The sequence below is a fragment of the Tupaia chinensis genome, unplaced genomic scaffold, assembly GCF_000334495.1.
Source record: "Tupaia chinensis unplaced genomic scaffold, TupChi_1.0 Scaffold000438_1, whole genome shotgun sequence".
Lineage (NCBI taxonomy): Eukaryota > Metazoa > Chordata > Mammalia > Scandentia > Tupaiidae > Tupaia > Tupaia belangeri.
This window is the reverse complement of record NW_006159943.1, coordinates 69,692-87,426: the sequence shown is the minus strand read 5'-3', so window position 1 is coordinate 87,426 and position 17,735 is coordinate 69,692. Positions and strand designations below refer to the sequence as shown.

Below are 17,735 nucleotides of genomic sequence, written 5' to 3'. Positions count from 1 at the left end.
GCCAGGTCCGGGTCTCGAACTGCAGTCGACTACATGGGAGTCCAGCGACATAGCCATTATGCCAACTACTGGTCCCACTGTATTACAGTGTATTTTTTTGAGTTAATTATTTAATTTCTAATCTGACCAGAGAGAGAGAAAGGTAGAGTGAGAAAGCAAGCCGCCAGATCCGGGACTTGAACTACAGTCATTCATGTGGGAGCCCAGCGCCTTAAGCACCATGCTACCTGCCAGCCCCACTGCATTATAGTTTTATCATTATAGTTTAAAAAAAAATTAAAAATGTATTTATTCATTTATTTTAATTTGACCAGAGAGAGACAGAAAAAGAGACAGAGAGAGAGAGAGAGAGAAAGTGAGAAAGCAAGCCACCAGGTCCAGGACTCGAACTGTGGTCGGTCCTGTGGAACTGTACAGCGCCTTAACCACCACGCCACCTGCTGGTCCTCTATCATTATAATTTTTATATGTTTGTCTTGGTTCTGTTTCTTGGAGCTCTACAGAAGAGAGAGGTCTGTTCTCCTTTCATGTGGTGCTTTAGGATGCATGTGTTCACTGGAGAGAGAGACAGAGACAGTGAGATGGAAAGTGAGAAATCACCCCTCTAGGGGATGGCCACGCCGCAATCCCTTCTCCGTTCTCCTCTTGGGATCTTAGGCACACATGCACTTGTGCCTGGCGTGATTTTCAAACCGTGGTTGGCCTTGTGGGAGTTCAGTGACATAACCACTACACTACCTGCTGATCCCATGTGTATCTTGTCTTTACATTCTTTTCTTGATAAATACCACCCCATTTCTTAAAATTTTTTCATGTATTTAGGCTTCTAGAGTAACCTCATGAATCTTTTTCTACATGGGTCTGGTTTATACCTATCCTTTCTTTTTTGAGAGAGATTTTTGCTATGGGGCACATGCACTCTCCAGAGAGACAAACAGAAATCAAGAAATCACTCCCCAAGGAGGATGGCCATGCTGCAATCGCTTCGCCTCCATTCTCCTCTCAGGATTTTTGGGCACACAGGTACATGCGCCCAGTGTGAGTTTTTAAGCCACTGGGTCCTGAACTCTAACCTTAGTCAATGTGAGAGTCCAGCGACATAACCATTACGCCATCTACTGGTCCCAGTCATATCCTTTTTAAAGTGTGCGCAGAGTTCAACCAGATGTGATTTAATTAGTACACATTAAAGTTGGATTATCCCTTCAGTGTTCCAGAGACTGTAGGAGCCTGGCCCCATAGCCTAGTGGTTACAGGAGCCAGCTTAAACTCATGCCAGGTGTGTGTGCCTGGGTGCCCAAGATCCCGAGAGGAGAATGGAGGAGAAGGGATTGCGGCTTGGCCGTCCCCCGTGGGGTGATTTCTCGCTTTCTGTCTGTCTGTCTCTGTCTTTCTGGTGAGCGCATGTGCCCTGTTACAAAAACCTCACCAAAATAAAACCAAAAAGTTTTCCCCAACTTTATCATGAGAATTTTCAAACACAAAAGCTGAAGGAACATTGCAATGGGTCTGTATTCAAAGAGACACATTTGCCACATTTGTTTTGTAGCTCTCTTAGTATTTCTGTTGTTTCTTCTTGCACTATTTGAAAAGAAGCACAACATCACACTTCACCGCTGAGTTCATCCCCAAGAGCTATTCATGTCTGACTCTTTGGAAGCATATTTATGGCAGATTTATGTAATCAATGAAAAGAAATGCAGGTGGCACCAGGCTACTGTAGCATATGTCTGAGATTTACACGGTTTTATGGTTTCCGAATATCAGGTCGTCCTAAAAGTCATGATGTATTTTTCTGTGCTAAAATGGCTTTTCCGACAGCTCAGTAGTTTTCACCTCTCTTGTTCCATGTGAACCTGAACTGTGATATGAAATAGGCAAGATAGACATTCTTTTCTGTTTTATAGATAAAATGGAGTCTTACCAGGTTTGGGGCAAAGTGACAGAAATAGTCTTCTTTTTCCTCTGTGAAGCTGTGACAAGTACTTGAGAATACAGCCTCAGGAATCATCTGTGCCTCGAGGTCTCTGTGGCTACTCGTGCGATAGACAGCTCTGTCACAGTAAAGAGGAGGCAGAAATGGAGCTCTTTCAGCTGAGACAGATTAATTATTTATATTCTTTCTTGGTAGGTAATTCCAACTTGGAATATTTCACCAATTAAGAAGGCCAATGAAATTAAGGTAAACTTGGAAGAGGTAAATTGTTCATCTTTTTCCAGAAAGTTTTTTTTAAAAAACAATAATTATTTATTTAATTTTATTTATTCATTTATTTTAATTTGACCAGAGATACAGAGAGAGAGAGAGAGAGAGAGAGAGAGAGAGAGAGAGAGAAAGCGAGAAAGCAAGCCGTCAAGTCCAGGACTTGAACCATGGTCAGCCATGTGGGAGTGTCCAGCGCCTTAACCACCACATCACCTGCTGGTCCCCCTTTTTCCAGAAAGTTTTAAAACCTAAGAATTGTACTTCCTTTCTGTTTGTTAGCTTTTTTTTTAACTTACCTTTTTGATTTAATTCCAGCTTGTTTTTTTTTCTATTCTATTACTCTTAGGCTTGCATCTCATGTCCGCAGTAGCCCCTGTCATATGTTTCTTGCTTTAGTTGCATATTCCGTACTTAGGGTTTTTTCCTACCCAGCTTTCTTCCCCTTATTTTCCAAATAAAAGAAATCTTGAAAATGTTCATGGAAAGTGGAAAATGTTCGTGGAAATAGATTTCAGTATTTTTTGGTTTTGCACCAAAATGAGCTCCTACTTTAATTCTATTATTGCAGACTTTTTGAAGTTCCCTCGTACGTATGATTTGTGTTTCCCTTTACTCCATTTCTTTCTAATTGTGCTAATATAGCCGCCTCAGTTTGTGGATATCCAGCTCGAAGAAGATGATTCCTCAGATGAAGAATATCAGCCAGATGATGAAGAAGAAGATGAGACTGCTGAAGAGGTGAGTGACTGGTAACAGAGAAGATTTGGCTCTGTAAGGCAGGGAGTACTTGGCTTCCTTAGTAATGTCAGCCGTTCTGTAGAGAGGAGTGAACGGGGTTCTTCAGTTCTTTTTCTACTGTTCTTCCTTGTGAAGTGTTTTTCTGTTCTTGCTCCTTTAATTAAAACATTTTTTTTTTTAGTTAATTTATTTTAGAGGTTTTTGCCTAAGGGTATGTGTACAGAGAGAGTGAGTGAGAGAGAGAGACAGAGGGAGAGTGAGAAATCACCCCTCTGGGTCATAGCCACGTTGTGATTCCTTCTCCTCCATTTTTCAGTCAGGTTTTTGGGCATGCACGCACATGCATCCAGCGTGATTTTCTAGCCATTGGGTCCGGGACTTGAACTGCGGTTGGTTGTATTGTAGTTCAGTGACATAACCGCTATGCCATTTGCTGGTTCCTCCTCATATAATTTTTTTGAAAGAATTATTTTATTGAACTTATTTATTTATTTATTCATTTATTTAAAAAATTATTTTATTTAACTTTATTTATTTGTTTTAGTTTGACTGGAGCGGGGCAGGGGGAGAGAAAGTGATGAAGTGAGAAATCAAGCTATCAGGTCCAGGACTTGAACCACAGTCGACCATGTGGGAGTCCAATGCCCTTAACCACCATGCCACCTGCTGGCCCCATTTATTCATTTAATTTGGTCAGAGGGACAGAGTGAGAAAGAGAGAGAGGGGCAGAGAGAGAGAAAGAAAATGAGAAAGCAAGCCACCAGGTCTGGACTCAAGCCGCAGTCTGCCATCTGGGAGTCCAGCGCCCTTAACCACCACACCACCTGCTTGCCCTGCTCCTTTAAATTTTTAACTCATTTTAACGCTTGTGAAATGTAACACATATACACAGAACTCAGAAATGTGCATAGATTAGAAAATGTACTGCTTAAATAACGTGAATCCTCTCTCCAAAGTCTAGCCGTAGTAACATTATCAGGATACACCCTGTATGTCCTTTCCGATATCCGTCACCTCCCTCCTCCTAAGGATGATCCCTGTTCTTACTTTTTGGTAATTATTTTCTTGGTTTTAAAAAATTTTGTTTATATTTTCTATGAGAGATGGAGAAGGCGGGAGGGCGGCATCCCGACATGGTCTTCATGCCGTGATACCCCCCAGCCTCATGCAGCAAGGAACAGATGTGTGCACTACAGGGAGGCCTCAGGAAGTGAACCCGGAGCCTTCCTGTGTGTCCTCAGGGTCGCACTACCACAGCTGGCTCTCCATTGCTTTTCTTTATAGTTGGATCACCTAAGTAGGCATTGCTGCATATTATAGTTCAGTTTTACTGTGCTGAACTTCATACAGTGGACTCGCGTATGTATGTTCTTTTGTTCTTCGCTTTTTTTTTTGTTTTTTTAAAAGAGAGATTTTTGCCATAGGGCACGTGTGCTCTCCAGAGAAACAGAAAATAAGAACGCATACCCCAGGGGGCGTGGCCTTCTCCTCTGTTCTCCTCTGGGAATTTTGAGCGCACATGCACCCAGCATGAGCTTAAGCCACAGGGTCCAGGACTTGAACCGCAGCTGACCACTTGGGAGTTCAGGAACAACCATTATGCCATCTGCTGGTCCCCTTTGGTTTCTGTTTTGTTGTTCAACATTATGCATTAGAGATTCACTTAGAGTCGCTTAAAGCCATAGTTTGCTCATTTTCTTTCTTTTTTTAAAAACTTGTGTGTGGGGGGCAGCAGGTGGTGTGGTGGTGAAGGGCGCTGGACTCCCACATGGCTGACCATGGTTTGAGTCCTAGACCTGTCAGCTTACTTTCTCTTTAAAAAAATAACTTAAAAAAAATTGTGTGTGTTTGCCACAGAGACACACACACAGAGGGAAAAAGTGAGAAAGCACACAGTCCCTTTTCCATTTCTCTCTCCTTTCAGGATTTTACACATGTATGCACACGTGCCTGGCATATTTTTTAAACCACTAGGCCCATGACTTAAACCAGGGGTCAGCCATGTGGCCTCCAGATGCTTTAGCCACCAGGCCACCAGCTGGTCCAGTTTGTTCGTTTTCATTGCTGTGTTAATACGCTCTTTGGCTGTTTGTAAAGTGATTTGATTTTATTTTTGACTTTTTAATTTTTTAAAAAGAATTATTTGATTTTATTTATTGTTATTGTTTTTAATTTGCTTTGGGGCACATGGACTTACAAGAGAGCAAGAGACAGAGAAAGAGAGAAAGCTACCCTCTAGGTCCAGGACTTGAACTGCAGTCAGCCACTATAGTGGTGGGAGTCTGGCGCCTCAACCACCACACCACCTGAGGGGCTGTAAAGTGATTTTAAACCTGTGATTTACACCTTACACCAGTTTATAATTCAGATGAGGATAATGATCTGATCCTTGTTCCAACCTTTAAGATACTAAACTTATATTTAAGTTGTTTTCTTATTCCGACTAGTTTTGGGATAGGCACTTTTTTTTTTTTTGGAGAGGTTTTTGCTATAGGGCACGTGCGCTTGCCAGACAGACAGAGAGAGACAGAGAGACAGAAAGCGAGAAATCACCCTCCCAGGGGGGATGGCCACACCGCAATCCCTTCTCCTCCATTCTCCTCTCGGGATCTTGGGCGGGCACGCACGCACACGCGCCCGGTGTGAGTTTTAAGTCACCGGGTCCGGGATGCGAACCGCGGTCGACTACGTGGGAGTCCAGCGACACAGCCATTATGCTAACTGCTGGTCCTGGGATAGGCATTTTGTGATGCATCCTTGTGAGATATGTAAAACCCCGTGGAAGGGGGTGGGGCGTACGTGTGAGGGAGAACTGGACCTGTTTTGTAGAGCGTGCTGGAAAGTGATGTGGAAAGCACAGCTTCATCTCCACGCGGGGCAAAGAGATCCAGGCTGAGGCAGTCTTCCGAGATGGCTGAAACAGATGAGGAGAGCAGCACGTTATCGGAGGTGAGTCCGCATTGCACAGAATTGATGCGTTGGACCTGGCCGTGTCACTGCGTAAGTACGGTGATTCTGGGCTGTCATCCTCTTTCAAAGTCCCTTAAGTCAATGCTAAGAATAGTTAAGACAGGAACTTAGTGATAGGGAAAGCACTTTTCTTATGTTCTCATTAAGGGGTGAAAAATGTACAAGTAGCAGTGTTTAATTCATTTCTCTTACCTTTTTCTCTCGTGCCCATATTTGGATTTCCTGCTTTTTGTTAACCTAAGTAGCAGTCATTTGCTGTCAGTGGATGTAGGGTGAAAACCAGTTAGAGCCATATACTGGAGAGTGATTTCGTTTTTTTGTTTGTTTGTTTGTTTGTTTTGGAGAGGTTTTTGCTATAGGGCGCATGCGCTCGCCAGACAGACAGAGAGAGACAGAGAGACAGAAAGCGAGAAATCACCCCCCAGGGAGGATGGCCACGCCACAATCCCTTCTCCTCCATTCTCTCGGGATCTTGGGCACACACGCACACGTGCCTGGCATGAGTTTTAAGCCACTGGGTCCGGGACTCGAACCATGGTCAACTACATGGGAGTCCAGTGACATAGCCATTATGGTAACTGCTGGTCCCTGTGACTTCGTTTTTAACATATCTGTACCTAGATGAGAGGAAAAAGGTCAGTGGCATATGGAAGGTCAGTCTCTTTCTTCCCCTCTTTTCCTTTGTCCTCCTTTTCTCCCCTCCCTCCTTTTTTTTTCTTTTTGAATGCAGTTTTTCTCTTTCATCAGGCTGAGAAAGTTGCCACACCTGCCATCAGGCACATCAGTGCTGAGGTGGTTCCCATGGGGCCCCCGCCCCCTCCAAAGCCAAAACAGACCAAGGACAGTACTTTCATGGAGAAATTGCACGCAGTGGATGAGGAGCTTGCTTCCAGTCCAGTCTGTCTGGATTCTTTCCAGGTAAATGTAATTCCAAGTCACTGAGAAAATGAAATAGAATAATTTAGTTGTTGCTCAGTTGAGAAGAGAAAGGGAAAGATACTAAATTCTCAAAATTTTTTTTTCAAGAGGGCGTGTATGCTCAGTAGGGAGAGACAGAAACAGAGAAGGAGAGGAAAAAAGCATCCTCGGGGGAATGGCCACACTGCAATACCTTCTACTCCCTTTTACTCTCGGGATCTTGGGCACACATGCATGCACACATGCCTGATGTGATTTCTAAGCCTCCGCGTCTGGGACTTGAACCAAGTAGCCTGCATGGGGGAACCAGTGCCTTAACCTCCATTCCACCTGCTGGGCCCAATAGAGTAGCATTTTTTTCTTAATGCCCATAAGGTGGAAATAACGCAAATGTTCATTGATAAACAGGTAAACAGAATGTGATCTATCCGTACAGTGGAGTGTTATTGGCATTCAAAGGTGATGATGACACATGGTGTAACAAGAACGAACTCTGGTACTAAGTGAAAGCAGTCTTCATGTTGTATGATCCTGTCTGTATGAAATATCCAGCAGAAAAATCCACACAGACAGACAGTAGATTAGAGGTTAACAGGGACTTCAAAGAAAGGGGGAAGAGAATGATGCTCATTGTATGGATTTATTTGGGGGCACTGAAATGTTTTGGAATTGGACAGCTGTGATGGTCATATTAGTCAGCGAATATACTACAGTCCACTCAGTTATACTTCGAAGTGGTAGATTTTCTGATGATGATAAAATTTTGTATAGGATGTGGATTATATCTTATTAAAACTGTTATACATGTTCATAAAATGTTGGTTTCAAACTGATGTCTTCTTAAAGTTTCTCAGACAAACACTAATAAGGCAACATTATATAGAGGGGAGATTTTATGAGTTAAGCTAAAACTGAGACGCACAGAGAAGGTGAGATTGGGAGAAGTGAGAAGTGTTTTCCACTCACTGACCTGCTTTTCTTTCTCCACTGGCTAGCCCATGGATGACAGTTTAATTGCCTTCCGAACCCGTTCTAAGATGCCCTTGAAAGATGTGCCCCTGGGCCAGCTGGAGGCAGAGCTCCGTGCCCCAGACATCACTCCAGATATGTATGACCCGAATACAGCGGACGATGAGGACTGGAAGGCGTGGCTGGGGGGACTCATGAACGATGATGTGGGGAATGAGGGTAAGTGATTTTGTTTGCATTTAGTATCTCTCCTCTCCATTACTTCTGTGGTAAAGTTTTTATTAACTTGAAGCTTAGAGAATGGGGTATATTGGTTCAGCCAGTGGGCTGCTGGTTCAAGCAGCTGGATCCCACATGGCCAGCTGCGTGATTTGAACCCTGGACCCAACAGATTGAAAAACACTGCAGACGCATATGCATGTGTGCCCGAAGTCCCAGTGGAAGAATGGAGAAGAAGGGATTGCAGTGTGGCCATGCCCACTCCCACCCCAGGAGTGTGTCCCCTCTGTCTCTGTCTTTCTCCACATGTACCCCATAACAAATTAAAAAAAAAAAAAAAAAAAAAAAGTGGAGTATTTTGGTTTAATGGAATTTAATTTATATTTAATTAATAAGTGACCTTAAATTAGTAGTTAATTAAAAACATTTTTTTTCCTTGTCTTCTCTCTTCTTTTCAGTTAAAAATCTATTTGGAGGCCCAGCTACAGTAGAGTGAACTAATAGACACTGCTACTCAGGAGGTTGAGGCCCCATGAGAGGCCCAGGTTCAATTTCTGGCCCACCCTAAAAGCTGAATATAGTGAGACACTTTTTTTTTTTACTATAGAGTACTTGAATTTGCCAGGAAGAGACGAGAGAGAGAGGGAAAAGTGAGAAAGCATCTCCCACGCCAAGCCTTTGCCCCTTCTCCTCCCAGGATTTTGGGCGTGCATGCACTCATGCCTGGCACACATCTGCCCATTGTGTTTGCTACCAGGTCCAGGACTCGAATCTCATCGTCCACCATTTGGTATGCAGCCCCGTCACCACACATAGTGAGACTTACCTTTTTTATTTTTTCAATTTGCTAGAGGGCTTGTGTACTCTGTAGGAAAACAGAGGGAAGGCAGGGAGAGAGAAAGGGAAAGAAAGCAACCTCCCCCCACCATGTGTAATGGTCTTACCACAGCCCCTTCTCCCCAATCTCTTCATATGAGATTTTGGGTGTGCATGTACATGTGGTTAGTGAGTTTCTTAAGCCACTGGATCCCAGACTCGAACTATGCAGTTGGCCATGTGGCTAGCCTGAGACTCTAACTTTTAATTGAAATAATTAATTAATTTCCTGAGTGACAGAGACCAGCCAGCACCCTGATAGGACCTCGTCTGCTGTAATCCCTCCACCCCGAGTCCTCTAGCCAGCTAGGATTATGGGTCCACCTGGTGTGCTTGGGTCCACTTGGATCTGAACCAGGGCCTGTCGGTACGGCCCCAGCATGGTGCAGCAGCTCCTCACCATCCGCACCATCATGGCTGCGTTGCGTTATTTTAGATGAATGGAGTTGTTGAATAAATTCAGATATGCCACAAAAGTGACATCAATAGTTGTAAGGTTTTAGAAGAGGGAAAGAATTTCTGTTTAGTAGGACCAGAGATACCTCCATGAAATAGATGGTAATCAATCTGGACCTTTGGAAGATTTTGAAAACAGTGACCCGGAGGGAAGGAGGCAGATGGGTGGGTGTGACGAACTAATAAGTATGGTGGGTTCTGCAGGATGTATCTATCCTTCCCAGAGTTTTCTTTTTTTTTGTCTATAACAGTAATAAATGCTAGGTATTAAAAAAAAATTGTGTAAAGACACAATGACACGTGACAGCTTCATGATACTGATAATATTTTGATATATATCTCTTGATCATTTTCAAATGTGCTGTTAATTTCCTTTTAGTTTTCTACACTAATGTGGGGATGGGAAGAATTTAATTGTGACCCTAAATTTAAATTTAGAACTTTTCTCAAGCATTAGAAGAGAGAGAAAAGAAACAAGCAAAATTTTGGTTTGTGGCCGGCAGGTGGCGTGGTGGTTGGGGGTGCTGGACTTTCATATGGCTAACTGCGATTTAAGTCCTGGACCTGGAGACTTGCTTTCTTACCTTGTCTCTTTTTCTCTCGGTCTGTCCCTGTCTGGTCAAATTAAAAAATAAGTAAATAAAGTTAAATAAAATAATTCCTTAAAACAACAACAAAAAAAGAAATTGGTGTGAATATTAGCAGTTTTCTTCTTTTCTACCCATCCTCTATAGCAGAAGTACTATTTTTTTTTTTGGAGAGGTTTTTGCCATAGGGAACGTGCGCTCACCAGGAAGGCAGAGAGAGACAGGAATTGAGAAATCACCCTCCGGGGGGGATGGCCATGCCACAATCCCTTCTCCAGTCTCCAGTCTCCTCTCGGGATCTTGGGCACACATGCACACGCCATCAGGTCTGGGACTCAAACCACAGTTGACTATATGTGATTCCAGCAACATAGCCATTATACCAACTGCTGGTCCCACAGAAGTGCTATTAAGTAACAAAATGAACTAAATGTCTTTCCTTTTAAAAATAATTATTTATTGATGTATCTATTTATTTGTTGTGATTTTCAAGCCACCGGGTCTGGGCTCCAACCACATTTGGCCAAGTGGGAATCGAGCTCCTTAACCACCATGCCACCTAGTGGCCCAAATTTCTTTTCATTATTTATGTGTTTATTTTTAAAAATTTTATAGTTTTTTTGAGAGGTTTTTCACTGTAGGGTGCATGTGCTCACCAGAGAGACAGAAAGTGAGAAATCACTCTTCAGGGGGATGGCCATGCTGCAATCCTTTTCCTTTATTCTCCTCTCAGGACTTTGGGCACGCATGCACATGTGCTGCCACTAGGCCTGGGACTTGAACTGTAGTCGATTGTGAGTGTCCAGTGACATAACCATTATGCCATCTGCTAGTCATGTAAGGTGGTGTGGTAGCTAAGAGCGCTCGATTCCCACATGGCTGATCGCAGCTCCAGTCCCAGACCTGATGGCTTGCTTTCTCACTTTTCCTTTCTCTGTATCTCTCTGGTAAAATTAAAATAGTAATACTAATTATAATAACAAATGGAATGAAATAAATAAGTAATTCCTTTCAAAAAAATTTATAACTTGGAGTAGTATATTATTATCTTCTAAAGTTTGTTTCTTTTAGGAGAGAGAGAGACAGGCAATGAAGCCCCCCAAACAGGTTCTCCCCAGCCTTTCCAGTCAGTCAGGATCATAGGTGTGTGTATCTGGTGTGTACAGATGGACCAGAGACTGAACCGGCAATCTTTTTTTTTCTTTTTTAAAGAATTATTATTTAGTCATTCATTGTATTTAATTTGACCAGAGAGAGAGAGAAAGTGAGACAGCAAGCTACCAGGTCTGAGACTCAAACTCTCGTCAGCCATGTGGGAATGTCCAGCACCTTAACCACCATGCCACCTACCGGCCCCAGCAGTAATCTTCTTTTAAAAATTTATTTATTCCGTAAGTGAGAGAGACAGAGAAAGAGACAGAGATACAGTACCTCTCATAGGTTCCTAATACCATAATCCATCATAAATATAAATGTATATATAGCCAGCATATTTGGGGAGGTCTCTGGACATTAACTGGAAACCTTCCCATGTGGGTCTATCTCACAGAGCATTGTGTTTTACCATTGAGTCACCATCTCATCCCTGAACCCATGGACTTCATAAAGATGAGCAGTGCTTGGGACAAGCAGTTAGTGTAATGGCTCTGTCACTGGACTCAAATGTAGTTGATTGCGGTTCGAGTCCCGGACCCGGTGGCTTTAAACTCATGCCAGGTGCGTGTGTGTGCATGCCCAAGATCCTGAGAGGGGAATGGAGGAGTAGGGATAGGGGCGTGGCCATCCCCTCTAGGGAGTGATTTCTCACTTTCTGTCTCTGTCTTTCTGGCGAGGACAAGCCCTCTATAGCAAAAACCTCTCCAAAAAAAGAAAAAAGAAAAAAAGATCAGCAGTACTTGAGTATCGTGTTACCACCGCACTATCAATCTGGCCATATCTAAGGATAAAAATAGGAAGTTTTAAGCTAAATTTACATCCAAACTAGGGAAGAAGTTTATTAATTATCAATAACCAATGTATTATCCAGTTAGTCTCTCTGAGACGATTCTGGTGTTTCCTGTATTCATCTATTTGAGAATATGATGAAAAATGTGCAAGCTTCCCCAGAAAAATGTGCATGTCTATATACATAATTTTTTTTTTTTTTTTTTTTAGACTTTTTTTATTGGATATTAAGACTTTTGTCATAGGATATGTATTCTTGCTGGAGAGAGACAGAAAGGGAAAGTGAGAAACACTCTCTGGGGGGATGACCACATTGCAGTCCCTTCTACTCCATTCTGGGCACACATGCACACACATGTACCTAGCATGTTTGTAAGCCACAGGGTCTGGGACTTGAACCATGGAGTCTGCCATGTGAGATCCAGTGCCTTAACCACTACGTCATCAGCTTGCACCATGCATGAAATTTTTTGTATGAATTTTCATGGGTTTATGTAAATCTTGACATTCCCTGTTGACACTGCCCCCCCCCTTTTTTTTAAATTTGCAAGAGGGTGCATGTGCTTGCCAGAAAGAGACAGACAGGGATAGCACCTCCCATTGGCAGTGGTCATGCCACCGTCCCTCCTTCCTTTCTCCATCAGGATTTTGGGCAAACACACACACACACACACACACACACCTGGCATTTCTCAAACTGCTAGGTTTGATACTTGAACTGCACAGTTGGTCAAATAGTATCTGGCTGCCTTAGCCACTAGGCCATGGGCTGGCCTGACACTTCTTAGCTCTGCCAGTTCTCTCCAAGGCTTATGGCATCAAAGTCTCTGCAAAATGGGTCGGAAGGACAAACGTACATCTAACCATTTTGTGGGAAGTGAAATATTAGTGTCAGAGAAACACACTGTCACATTCAACGTTACAGAATCAATTTGCTCATACTTGTAGGACGAGAACCCAGCTTAATAATCTAAGAACATGTCTTATCAGATCGGTCTTATGGGAAGCCAAACTACTTTTTAAAAGCTCTGCTTTTTGTCTTTGACCTAGGCTGGGAGTCAGTGAGATTCTTACGGCCCTCACAGTAGCAGATGCTTTGGTGTCCTCATTTTCATCACCATGGTCCAAAGGACTGAGAGGTAGCTCTTGGGGAAGAAGGCCAGACAGGTTTGTGAGTGTAGGGCAGTGTTTCTCCTAGAACTTGAAGCAGAATTGTGGAGCATAAATGTCTGTGGGTGCTGTTCATGGTGGGTGCAGATTACAGGGCCTCACCCTGTATCACGGTGGGTGCCGATTATAGGGCCTCACCCTGTACCTGCTGAGTCAGAGTCTCCTGAGTATGGACTAGAGATCAAATGGAAGATCGGAAACTACTGGTGTGGGAGAGAGAAGAATTCGTAAGAGCTGGTTGAAGAAATGGACCGATGGTTGCAAGGAGAGTGAAAAGCCGCCTCATTTTGAATTTTCAGTACTTTCAGGTTTTTACCTTAGAGTTTGTGCACTCCCCGGGGAGAAACAGAGAGACAGTGGGAGGGAAAGTGACAAATCACCCCTCAGGGGGGATGGCCACACTGCAGTCCCTTCTGCATTTTCCTCCTGGGCTTTTTGGACTCGCATGCACACACACTGGCATGCTTTTCAAGCCTGCAAGTCCAGGATGTTAACCTTGGTCGGCCATGTGGAAGGCCAGCACCTTAACCACTCCATTTGCTGGCCCTGTCAGTACTTTTTTTGGTTGCTAGAGAGTGCCTTCGCTTTCTAGAGGGAAGTGAGCAAGAGGAAGTGAGAGAGAAAGAACTGCGTAATGGGGTGTGGTCACGCTGTAACCCCTTTTCTTTCATTTTTCCTTCCTGGCAGGATTTTTGGTACATATGCTCATAAGCCAGTATGCTTTTTAAGCTGCCAGGGCTGGGATTTGAACTACGGTCTACCATGTGGGATCCGGCTCCCTTAGCTGCTGTGCTTTGGGGCCAGCCATCAGTATGTTTTGGTGTGCCTGTTGGACAGATTTAAGAGTCCATGGGCCCAGTTGCTTTGACACAGGTTGTAGGCCTCCGGTGCATGAAGCTAGAGCCACATGGAAGGCCTGAGTTCTGGTCCCAGGCCTACATGAGCAGACTGGGCATGGCACTGCATGGCTGTGATCCTAGCTCACTTGGAGGCTGGGGTGGGAAACTGCAACGTGCTGAGACCCTGTGAGAAACACCTACATCTGCAGTCTAGTCAAATTCAGCCCCATTCCTGCCATGGTGGGAGCTGGCCAGATGGCTGCCACAGCAAGCTCCACAGCTCATGGGCCCCGGCTTTCATGCTCTGGGGTCTGGGGATAAGTTTGGCTGTGGACATGGTAAAAAAGATAAAACAAAACAAGGCAAAGAAGCCTATCTCCCTGTCTCAGTCTTTCCCCCTGTCCCTACCTCATTTAGGGGAAAAACAGAAACCACATAAGGCCGAGGATCAGGATGGATGTGTCCCCTAGATCTACCTAAGGGAATTTACTGAGTCCTGGAAAGGGAAGATGTCACACAGAGGATCCCAGCACCAAACTTGAGCCATGTGCTAGTCTATTTGTGTAACGTTACGCGGCTATTTTCACAGGTTCCTAGGACCATCTGATATGCCTGTTATTAAAGACAGCTGGCTCCCACGTGAGTGATTGTGTGTTCAAGTCCCAGACCCCAGGACTTGAAAACATGTGAAGACTGTGTGTGTGTGTGTGTGTGTGTGTGTGTATATACAGGGCAAATCCCAAGAGGGTAGAGAATCAGTAGAGATTTTGGTGTGACCTTCTTCTTGGGGTGCTGCTTTCTTACTTTCCTTTTCAGCAAGTTCATGTGCGCTGTAGCAAACTTAGGAAAAAAGTAAGTCTTGGGCCAGCCGATGGCATGGTGGTTAAGGGGGCTAAGCCCCACAGGACTGACTGTGAGGTTCTAGTCTCGGACCCAGCAGCCTGATGTCCATGCTGGGTATGTGCGAGTGAGTGCCTAGTATTCTAAAAGGAAAGGTGGAGGAGAGTGGATTGTGGCATGAGAGTATGCAAGAGTCTCATTTGCAGAAAATAATTAAGAGACAGCACTGGAAGGACACATCAACTTAAGATCAGCTGGAGAGATGCTGACATTGTTAGTTACTCAAAAGAGTAATTAGGCCCTGAGGGCAGATTCCACAACCCAGGAACTAAGCTAAGCAGAATTGAGGAGAAGCCCTCCTAAAAGATTTTTCAGCATGTTTGCCAGCGGAGTGCTCCGAGAATAATGTTGCCTGACGCATTTGTGTGACAGGCAGGAACTGTCTGTCACTGTTACACCCCAAGGGGTCCGAACCCGTACGAGTACCCATGTCTCAGGTTCCTCCCAGAACTTGTATCACTCGGCAGTATTTATAAAGGACCTGCCCTGGGGGTCCAGGTGTTGGCACAGCAGTAGTGCAGCTAGACCCATGAGAGAGAGGTCCTGGGTTCGTGTCCCATGACTTCCCTGTATGTGCTTGGCATGAGCACCAGTGATCCAGGTTGACTGAGACTGGGTTGATCATGGCGGAAAGACCTCACTGGGGGAACTTGTCTTGTCTGTATGTCTGTCTGTCTCTCTCATTCTCATGGAAGGAATAATTAAACTTTAAAATAAACCGGATGTGGGACAGCAGTTAGCGTAGTGGTTATGTTGCTGGATTCCCATGTAGTCGACCTAGGTTCAAGTCCCGGACCTGGTGACTTAAAACTCACGCTGGGCACGTGTGTGTGCGTGCCCAAGATCCAGAGAGGAGAACGGAGAAGGGATTGCGGTGTGGCCATCCCCCTGGGGGGTGATTTTTCGCTTTCTGTCTTTCTGTCTCTCTCTGTCTTTCTGGCAAGCGCACGCGCCCTATAGCAAAAACCTCTCAAAAAAAAAAAGAGAGAGAGAGATAAATAAATAAATAAATAAACTGGATGGTGGGACAGCAGCAAGATGCAGTGTCCCCATGATCTAGGGCTGGCTGGGGCTGGGGAGGATTGTGGCATCAACACCCTGTTGGGTGTTATCGATCTCTCTGTTTCTGTAGGTTACAGAAGAAATAAAGTTAAAAAAAAAAGTGCTCTGAAGGAAAAAGTGCTATGGAGATTAGGACTGCAGGATTCTCTTCTTAAGGAACTAAACAAGCAACTAAACAATAGTCATCATAATAATTTTTAAAATTTGACCTGAGAGAGTCAGAGAGAGGGAAAGTGAGAAAGCACCAGGTCTGAGATTCAAACCACAATCGGCCATGTGGCAGTCCAGTGCCTCAACCTCTGTGCCACCTGCCAGCTCCCAGGAACTAAACAATTTTTCTTGTGAGATAAAGCCACAAACAGATGAAAACACTTGATACTTAAATAGCTGTATATATATATATATATTTTTTTTTTTTTTCTCTTTTTCAGATTTTTGTTATAGGGCATGTGTGCTCGCCCAGAGAGACAGGAAGCAAGAAGTCACCCACCAGGGGGATGGCCCTGCTGCAGTCCCTTCTCCTCTGTTCTCTTGGGATTTTGGGGCACGTACATACACATGCCTGACGTGCTGCCGGATCTGGGACTCGAATCATAGTCGACTATGTGGGAGTGAAACCGCAACCACTATACCACTTGCTGGTCCCAAAATAGCTATGTATAAACAACAGAGATATAATCTGAGTATAAATGTTGAATAAAGAATTATCAAGTTAGATTATAGTTAATCAGTACAAATTTCCTAACACGTACATACACATGCCTGACGTGCTGCCGGATCTGGGACTCGAATCATAGTCGACTATGTGGGAGTGAAACCGCAACCACTATACCACTTGCTGGTCCCAAAATAGCTATGTATAAACAACAGAGATATAATCTGAGTATAAATGTTGAATAAAGAATTATCAAGTTAGATTATAGTTAATCAGTACAAATTTCCTAATGATTATGAATGAAGATATGTGTGTGTTCATTTTTGAAATTTTTTTTTTTTTTGGAGAGAGTTTTTGCTACAGGATGTGTGCGCTCGCCAGACAGACAGAGAGAGACAGAAAGTGAGAAATCACCCCCCAGGGGGGATGGCCACACCACAATCCCTTCTCCTCCATTCTCCTCCCGGCATCTTGGGCATGCACGCACACGCGCCCGGTGTGAGTTTTAAGCCACCGGGTCCAGGACATGAACTGTGGTCGACTATGTGAGAGTCCAGCGACATAGCCATTATGCTAACTGCTGGTCCCTATTTTTGAAAAACTTTTGACAAAAGATGCTCATTTGGTTTGAAAAACTAAAACATTATGGAGGGACCAGCAGATGGTGAAATGGTTAAGTTCCTCGATTCCCACATAGTTGACTGCGGTTTGAGTCCTGGCCTCATGAGCGTGCATGCCCAAAATCCTGAGAGGAGAATGGAGGAGAAGGGATTGAGGTGTGGTCATGCTCTCTTGGGGTGATGTCTCACTTTCTGTCTCTCTCTCTCTGGCAAGTGTAGTACACGTGCCCTATAGATAAGATTTTTCTTTTTTTAAAAATTTTATTTAGTCATTCATTTATTTTAATTTGATGAGAGAGAAAGAAAAGCAAGCCTCCAGGTCTAGGATTTGACCCATGATCGGCCATGTGGGAGTGTCCAATGCCTTAACCACCATGCCATCTGCTGGTCCCAAGATTTTTCTTTTTAAGGAGAGATTTTTACTGTAAGATTTTTATTCTGCGCTGGCCAGAGGGACAGAAAGTGAGAAATTAGCCCCAAGAGAGGCTGGCCACACTGCAGTCCCTTCTCCTCCATTCTCTTCTTAGGATTTTGGGCATGCACACACATGTGCCCCATGTGATTTTTTTTTTTTTTGAGAGGTTTTCGCTATAGGGCACGTGTGCT

General features: G+C 44.0%; 1 protein-coding gene and 1 non-coding gene across 2 annotated transcripts in view; both read left to right on the top strand.

Annotated features, from left to right (window-relative positions):
• Positions 1–17,735, top strand: part of LOC102479328 (GON-4-like protein) — a gene marked incomplete in the record, with an annotated part of 76,557 nt that overhangs the window by 20,817 nt on the left and 38,005 nt on the right. The window contains 5 exon segments of the mRNA XM_027774468.1: positions 2,132–2,182; positions 2,849–2,944; positions 5,774–5,893; positions 6,662–6,832; positions 7,828–8,020. Coding sequence (XP_027630269.1) covers positions 2,132–2,182; positions 2,849–2,944; positions 5,774–5,893; positions 6,662–6,832; positions 7,828–8,020 — 631 coding nt within the window.
• On the top strand, positions 14,097–14,231 carry LOC114009026 (small nucleolar RNA SNORA5). The gene has a single exon (XR_003550506.1). It is a non-coding gene; the product is annotated as a small nucleolar RNA SNORA5 (small nucleolar RNA).